The sequence below is a fragment of the Nannobrachium achirus genome (genome assembly GCF_963921795.1).
Source record: "Nannobrachium achirus genome assembly, chromosome: 18".
Classification (NCBI taxonomy): Eukaryota; Metazoa; Chordata; class Actinopteri; order Myctophiformes; family Myctophidae; genus Nannobrachium; species Nannobrachium achirus.
Window position 1 is genome coordinate 48,172,889 of NC_137825.1, and position 9,337 is coordinate 48,182,225.

At 44.9% G+C, this 9,337-nt stretch overlaps 1 protein-coding gene across 1 annotated transcript in view; it reads right to left on the reverse strand.

The window, feature by feature from the left end:
- Positions 1-9,337, reverse strand: part of ankfn1b (ankyrin repeat and fibronectin type III domain containing 1b) — a gene marked incomplete at both ends in the record, with an annotated part of 375,118 nt that overhangs the window by 328,469 nt on the left and 37,312 nt on the right. The window contains 1 exon segment of the mRNA XM_080747475.1: positions 1,047-1,300. Coding sequence (XP_080603601.1) covers positions 1,047-1,300 — 254 coding nt within the window.

Genomic DNA, 9,337 nt, shown 5'->3' on the forward strand with positions numbered 1-9,337 from the left:
GAGTTAAGTAGCATGTGAGGGGTCAAACTAGGGGTTTTTCGGGATTCTGAATCCAATGCAAGCATTTGTTTTGCACTAAAAACATTCCTTGGGCTAAAAACGGCCCCCATAAAACTAGGGTTTAGTGACGAGTCATCACCTTTCACAGTTTTGTCAGGGCCGTTTTTCAGAAAGGAATGTTTTTCGTCACAGTGATGTCACAGTGATGTGTCAGGGGAACCACAGTGTCAGGCGTGACATACAGAAGAAATCATGAAAATATATTTCATGAACAAAAACTCCCGCACTCTGCTCTTGCTCAGCTGCTCATCTTTATTTTAGTTGACAGATGTTTCGGTCCCCCTGGACCTTCTTCAAAAGTGTCTTCAATAGACACAATAGACACTTTTGAAGAAGGTCCAGGGGGACCGAAACATCTGTCAACTAAAATAAAGATGAGCAGCTGAGCAAGAGCAGAGTGCGGGAGTTTTTGTTCATGAAATATCTTTTCATGATTTCTTCAGTATTCACAGTCCTACGCACCTGCACCTGAATCTAGTGGATGTGCGAATACTTCCCCTACATAGGCGTGACATACAGACAGACAAACAGACAGATATACGTGGACAGGATGTGCCGGTTTCTATAGTTAACTGCCGAACCCCAGCGAAGCGTTGAAAGCGTATTACTCTGCTGAGAAAAATAATCACACTTGTGTGAACTGAGCGGTGGAGGTTGTGTGTGCGTGCGTGTGTGTGTGTGTGTGTGTGTTTGTGCGTGCGTGTGTGTGTGTGTGTATGTTTGTGTGTGTGAGTATGAGTGTGCCCTCTCCTGAACAACAGCGCCCCTCCCTTAACATGTGTGGTCAGAAAAGGTATTGCAGGCTACATATAGATTCAGGCTACAGACAGACAGACAGACAGACACACACGCATACATACACGGATACACACACGGCCACGCTATGGAGACAGTGTGACCACCGCTCAAAAAAAAAAAAAAAAAAAAGGAGACACGATAAACAAAAGAAGGAAACAGAGAAAAAAATCTTACAAAAAAAAACTTACAAATTTCCTCTTCAGCTTGCCCTTGCCGCCGCGGCCCGCCTTCATGTCCTCGACGGCCTCGGAGGAGGAGCCCATGCCCAGGTGGTCGTCCACGGAGAGGCTCTTGCGGAGGTAGGCGGCGCGCGCCCGGAAGTGGGAGAAGGGTGACTGGGAACGGGGCCGGGCCCCGCTGCCGCTCACCCCGCCGCTGCCGCAGCCGCCCCGCCTGGCCTCCTCGTCGCCCTCCGTGTCATCCTCCAGCCGCCACAGCTCCCCTGGAGGGACATGCAGTAGATTACAGTTTATCATGATTGATTATGTATGACGTTATAGAGTAGATCATGTGTTCATTGATTATATTAATATCTAGGTCTGTATGTATGATGATACTAATACTTGATAGTTAGGAGTCGAGAAGTCTTCAGTGGGCCTCAGTAACTATTGTTTTGGTAAAGCCTATCTTGTTATGGTACAGCTCGTTCCAGAGGCATTGAAGCCACACAGTATAACTCTAGTGTCTGACCATTCTTCTTGGCAGAACTCTTTTACCACTGACCAGAGTGTTAATTGTACTTCTGTCCATGATATCATGTTATATAAACTTGACCACACCACCACCTAATATAAATTGTCTCCTCATTTTCTCATGATTATTGATTGATCTGAATTCCACCACAGACGCAAGGACCAGGGAGGTGCAGAGAACGTTAGAGAGGCAGTGGCTGACATCCAGTGTTGATTTCGTCGACTAAAACTATGACAATTTGTCGACTGTGTTTTTTTTCACTGACGAAAACTAAATAAAAAACTAAACAAAATCTAAGCTGTGATGACAAAACTAAGACTAAATATATTGACAATCTCGTCAACAAAATAGAAACTGGACTAAAACGTTAGGGAGGGACTAGTGGAGAAGAGAGTCATTTTATGTCTGGTTGCTCTCAGGTGTTGCGTGCTGAAAATAGCCGATCTACAAGCTCACAACGCGTCGCAGCGCGACGCGTTGTGAGCTTGTAGATCGGCTATTTTCAGCACACAACCAAGTGTAAAATCAGTCATTACGATGCCATCAAGGCCTGCCAAAATACATTTTAGTCGACTAAATCAACTTTAGATTTAGTCACCTAAAATCTTATGATATTTAGTCGACTAAAACTAGACTAAAACTAATACTACTAAAAACAACACTGCTGACATCTCTAAAAGGGCCTTTAGTGGAAATATCGAAAATAGCCGACCTCCAAGCTCGGAGGTCTGGAGGAGCTTGGAGGTCTGCTATTTTGGTATTGCGTTTGACCACACTGAACTAAGCATAATACTATTGATTGATTGATTGATTGATTGATTGATTGAAGACTTTATTAGAAGTTTGCATAGAAAAAGGTAAAGTTTCATGACGGTACAGTTCACTGGTACAAGGTCAACTAAAAGGAGATCCTAGGAAAGCACTTATTTACACAGGAAACCAATGAAGTATCTCATATAACATTGAATGACAGATGGATAGAACACAGTACTATGCAGTAGTAAAAAAAGTAAATAAAAATAAAATAAACAGTGCAAAAAATATATATACAGTAGGTAAATACAAAGAGGGGTCAGGGGAGGCTGGGCTAGGTTTGTTATTGCCAGTTGCGAATGGCTGCCGCCTGTAAGTGGTTTTTCAGGGCGATTTTAAAGGATGCTAGGGAACCACACTCCTTTAAGTCCTTCGGTAGGGCGTTCCACATTTTGGTTGTATAGCAGAACAAGTTTGACCCTTTGTTTGAGTTGACTTTGGGTTGAACGTGATATGTGGTGCTGCCTCTGGTGTTGTAATTGTGGACGTCCTTAACGTTTATAAAATATTTTGCCAGGTACTTGGGTATCTTAATTATATAAGCATAATTTCTACACAGAGAGGGCAAATATTTCAACATAAGATGCTGCGTTCAAGTTCAGGAGAGTTTGGACAAGGCAATTCTCTTGAATGCTGCCTTCAGGTATGGCATGGAAAGAGGGGCATTTGCATTTCTTTCACCATAGTAAAAACTGCATTCATGGATTGGAGAGGGCACTTTTTACAGACGGGTAAAAGGGCAGGGGCTCAAGCCCCTTTTTATTTCTATGTGTGCACGTGCCTGACAAGGACAGAGGGGTGAGGGAGGTGGAGAGGGCTAGTGTGAGTGCTGCGCTGCGAGCTTGTAGATCTGTGAATTTTTGAAAAATTGTCTTTGAATATATCTTTAAAAGCGAACATTTGTAACTCAAATATTCGCTTCTGGGTGGTCCCTGGAACAACACGTTTTGAGATGGGGGACCGCGGCCAAATGCATGCGATTTCGCGGGTCCTTGACATGAAAAAAGTTTGAGAACCACTGATTTAGAAGAAGGATTTAGAAGAAATCTATAGAATCGTGTCAAAAATATTCAAAGACTTGCACAAATGTTCACGATTATTCTAAAATAGCAGATCTATAAAATAGCAGATATATTAAAAGAAATAGCAGATATACAAGCTCACAGCGCGGCACCGAGTGCCGCACTGTGAGCTTGTAGATCTGCTATTTTTGAAATAGTTAAATCATTAAATAATGGTTAAGGTGGTTCAAACACGAGGTGAGGGAGGTGGACAGGGGGTCCGGAGATACTGTAGATACACACACGCACGCACGCACGCACGCACACACGCACGCACGCACACACACACACACACACACACACACACACACACACACACACACACACACACGCTGTTGACACCGGTTTAAAGCAGTGGTTCCCCCAGCTGTCCTTGGGGGGTTTCAAGGGGTCAGCCAGCCAAGTGCATCAATACATCATCAGAATCAGGTTAACCACTATAACCCTAAGACGCCTCAGGGCAACATGCGACCTCGAGGTTGCGCCGTGTCTTGGCCGTCTGTCCAGTGATGTATATATCGGACCAGCTACCCATATATGGAGACCCCTGGTACCCATATATGGAGATCCATGTACTGTATATGGAGATTTGCTTTGAGACACCAAACATGCTTACTCAGTTATTCATTATATGAAAATCCTATGACGTCTATCACATCTGACATCGTACATAAAATCCCTTTCATGCCCATACATGGAGATCCCTGTCTGAACCAGCCACACAGATATGGGGTGTCTTCCTCCATATATGGGCATTCCCACATGAAGTCCTTTTAGATATGGGCTTAATATTGATGACATCAGTTGATTGATCTCCATATATGGGCATAAAAGGGATTCTGTTAGAGTGGTTCCCATGACATCACAACATACTATACATGTTATGCCCATAAATAGAGATCCCTGTCTAAACCAGCCACACCATGCACTGTGATGTCACCTGTTTATGCCCATATATTGAGATCCCTGCTCTGACTGTGATGTCACCTGTGATGTCACAGTGATGTGTCAGGGGAACCACAGTATCAGGCATTATCCCTGCTCTGAACCTGTGATGTCACAGCGATGTGTCAGGGGAACCACAGTGTCAGGCGTGACATACAGAATCAGATAGACAGACAGACAGAGATACATGGACAAAATGTGCCGGTTTCTATAGTTAACTGCGACCTATGGTCGCAATAAAAACATGTAGACCTATATCAGTTATTTGAAAATAGCTGATCTACAAGCCACGTGTCACATCGCCATGCATCGTGAGTTTGTAGATCGTCTTCAAAAGATGTAGAATTGTATAAAAGCATATCAGTTATTGGGGTCCCTGCCTTCAGATGGGGGTCTGCAGCCAAGGGCATATTATTTTTTCCGTGTCATGAAAATGTTTTATATCAAACGTGCTTTTTAGTTATTCATTGCGACTGTCAGGTCGTAGTTACTATCAAAACCTCCACAAGCTGTCCGTCAGTCAGTCTGTCAGTCAGTCTGTCAGTATGTCAGTCTGTCAGTCACGTCACAAGTCACAAGTCACACGTCACACTTTCCTACTCATATCTCAGCCACCGTTGCCCGATCCATGCCAAACTTTGCACACACACTCCTGACCTTGACTGCCAAACCACAAATCCTCATTTCTCACATGGCCCTCTTCTAGCGCCACCATGAGGCCGATTCTTGCAAGACACATTTTTTGGACCCTGCTCCTACAGATTTTGCCCTAAAATCACGCAAACCGGTACACAGTATCTCTACAGTCATGTCATCAAAATGCATCTGTCCCATCTAGCGCCACCACCTGGCCGATTAAAAAAAAAACACATTTTTTGGACACTGCTCCTACACATTTTGCCCTAAAATCATGCAAAGCGATAAACAGTATCTCTACAGTCATGATGTCATCAACATGGATCTGTCCCATTTCCCATATTCCCTCTTGATTGGCTACCATTGCCTTCCAAAGTATGAGTATGAGTCCCGATTTAGGGAGTCTTACTGGTTGTCAGCTTATTACTTTGAGTTACCAATACTAACGCTGCTAGAAGGGGGACACACGAGAGACGGGGCAAAAATGATGAACATCCATTTGCCACTCGCTGGTCTGGCAGAACAACACCATCCACCAAGCGGCGGGTCGTCCGTCTGTATCCTCCGCTCTACTTCCCTGCTGTAATTAAACTGTCGTTAAGACGACAAATTCCGCAGCCCTCCTGGTCCCTGCGTCGCTGTTTGGTGGCTTGATTTGGCCTCCCGACACACGTATCGTCGCCGTCAGGTGGGGGACCTTGCACGTAGGGCTGTCACAGTTATTTGACATTTTTCATAATCGTCATAATTGTTTCCACGTTGAAACATGTTCATATACAGTATTACTTAAGGAAACGCTGAAGAAGGTCCGGTTGGGCCGAAACGTCCGACTACTACTGTATGTGCTGCAGCTGCTGGGGCAAGAATTAAATAAAATTAGGGCAAATTTTTTAGGAGCAGTGTCCAAAAATGTGTTTTGCAAGAATCTGCCTCATGGTGGCGCTACTGCTGACTACTGCTGCTGCTGTTCCACTATTAGAAAAGACTCTTAATGATTGAAAACGTGAGTGCGGGTTGCTTCTCTTCTTATGGCGCTAGAAGAGGGGCATGTGAGAATTGATGGGTGGAGGTTGTGGTTTGGCAGCCAAGGAGTGTGTGTGTGCAAAATTTGGCATGGATCGGGGCAACGGTTGCGGAGATGTCAAATATGTCAGTCATTTCTTTGTATATTTAGGTTATGTGTCATATCTGCCATGTGCAAACAGAAATGTAATTGTCAATGACAAAAACACAATTAAATCGTTAATCGCAATTATTTGAGTGACAGTTACATGTAATCGTCATGTACTGTAAAATGCCATAATCGTGACAGCCATACTTGTACATCCAAAACCGTCCCTTTTTTATTCTTGTTCTGTGCCAGCTATTTTGAAATAATAAGCTATTCAGTTTCAGCGTTTTCCGGTGATTTTACAACGCTCTCCAACGGTGATCACATGCGCGCACGTGGGTGCGTGTGCACGCTGCTCTGTTCTGCAGCACATTATGGGTGTACTGTAGTGGCTCAGAGTGAGGCCAACCATTTTTGCTCCCTGCCGTGCTCCTCCTCCCAGGCACCACTACACACTGTGCGAATGGGGCACATGGCGCTGTGGAGCGCTACAACGGAGGTTATGCTAGTTCTTTTTCAGCAGAAGAAGAATAGGCTCTATGCACAGCAGCCATTTTGGAGAGAAGTTGGATGGTCTTCCCACTTCCTTCAAAGGTGTTAACAATGATACTAATGAAGGGGGAGGCTCTCTCCATTCCGACATGTCGTCACTCCGAAATTGACTTCTTATTGTCGGAGTGGCGACACTCCCATGGGCCTAAGGTTTAGGGTTAGGGTTAGAGATAGGGTTAGTGTCGGAATGGAGACATGTCGGAAAGGAGACATGTCGGAGTGGAGAGATGCACTCTAATGAAGGCTCTGTTCCATTTCATGTTGCACAGTGGTTCTCAAACCTTTTACGCCTGCATTTGTTCCATTTGAACACTCTCAGAGTATAACACCTTTTAAGGGGTCATTTGAAACCCCCAAGGAAGCACAAGGGTCCCTGGACCACACTCTGAGACCCCCTGGTGTAGAAGAGTGTTTCTAGTGAGCCAACATGCACAATATCAGCACCCTGACTCTGTTTGAGCAGAATGGAACAGAGCCTTCATTAGTATTATGGGTAACGGCTCTGAAGGAAGTGAGAAGACCATCCAACTTCTCTCCAAAATGGCTGCTGTGCATATAGCCTATTGAACCGGATAGAGGAGTCTGTTTTGTTCTGGGCTCGTTTCAGCATGCACTGGTCTTATAGCGACCGGCTATCGCTCGGATTGTAGTTGTACATAACGGCGATATTAATCAGATTAATTAATAAAGATAGTAAGGCAGAGATCTCAGTTTTAGGCACGAAATGCGTTAAGACTCTTTTTTAAGATTAGTTTTTGGGCTTTTATGCCTTTATTGATAGGACAGTACACTGACAGGAAATGGGGGGAGAGATGGGGAGTGACATGCTGCAAAGGTTGTCCGGATCAGGAATCGAACCGGCGCCGCCGCCAGGCATTCATGCCTACGTAGCAATGTCTAAGTGGCATGCGCCTGGACCAGTAGGCCAGCGGACGCCGTGTTAAGACATTTTAAAGTTGTGAAAAAAAAGCCAATGCGAGGCATTGTATGGTTGTAGATCGTCTATTTTTGCTACTTTTGTGTGACATAGAATGACGAAGTATAGGGAATTAATTTCCAAATAAAGTTACAATACTGAGATACAAGGTTTCTTCCCTCTGGTGTGAGTGTGGAATAGGGATGGGTTGATACGAAAATGTCATATCACGATTGTTGTGACAAAAGAAATTGTGATTTACGATATTATCGCGATCATCAAAATCCATTATCCCAGGGCAGAACATTACCCAAAAAATAGTAGTGTGAGCTTGTAGATAAGCTAATTGTTTGGCAAAGGCATTTGATAGAGTGAAAAAAAAGACTGTATCAAGTACGCATTATTATTAAGTACCTTTTACCAATTATTGAGGCTTTAAATGGTAACGGATAGAGAGAGAGAGAGAGAGAGAGAGAGAGAGAGAGAGAGAGAGAGAGAGAGAGAGATTTGAAACTTGGAGATACAAGGTAAAAATGATAGACTTCTATAAAAGCGAGCAGGGACAGTGTCACTGTCCGGTGTCAGAGGACACCTCTACTCAGGACTCACTCACGCCACAGACATGACGGTGATTCAGAATCCAGCATCTCTCACTGCACGTTAAATAGCAGCCTCGCCTCCGCCGCCGTTTAGTCATTCAGCGGAGTCGACGTGGGATTCAGGGCACGGTTTCAATCGCACGACTTTATGGAATGTGCTTCTTCATGGGCACCGCTGAATGATCACAGGTATCTTTCTTTTTAACCCAAAAGGCTGCCGTATTATCACGCCATCCGAGCAGAAGCCCAAAGAGTCCTCTGGCCTCCGCTAGGACCCATAAACAACCCCCAGATGAATAGGCTGGAGTGCGGGGGCCAAATCCCTGGTTTTAACGCGTAGCTATTAGCTGCCTGGCTGGGAGGGGGGGGGGTATCTCTAACAACCCTGATAGAAGTGGAAGTGGGATATTAAACAACATGGAGAAAAAATATCACACCCGTGTGAACTGAGCGATGGTCGTGGAGGCTACGCAACACTACTGTGTGTGTGTGTGTGTGTGTGTGTGTGTGTGTGTGTGTGTGTGTGTGTGTGTGTGTGTGTGTGTGTGTGTGTGTGTGTGTGTGTGTGTGTGCGCGCGCGTGTGTGTGTGTGTGAGAGAGAGAGAGAGTATGTGTGTAGGCCTATTGCAGGTGATGCTCAGGCTAGACTCAGCAGCACCCTCTCTGGCCACCAGTGGTATTCAGGCTACATACACACACGGATACACAGATACATACACGGATACATACACGGATACATACACGGATACACACACGGCCATGCTACGGAGCGGTCTACCACCGCTCAAAAAGATAAAAATCGAACCTCTGTTCGAAGTGGAGCTGTGTGTGTGTGTGTGTGTGTGTGTGTGTGTGTGTGTGTGTGTGTGTGTGTGTGTATTGCAGTTGAAAACAGCGCCCCTTCCTTAACATGTGTGGTCATAAAAGGTACTACACCACATTCTTGAGGCTACATACAGACCCACCCACCCACAAACATACCTACACACACGGCCACGTATAGGGTAGCTTGTGTTCCACACAGCTCCAAAAAAAGTGAAGTCACTGAGGCACTACGGTATAATTCATTGTGTGTGTGTGTGTGTGTGTGTGTGTGTCTGTGTGTGTGTGTATGTGTGTGTGTGTGTGTGTGTGTGTGTGTGTGTGTGTGTGT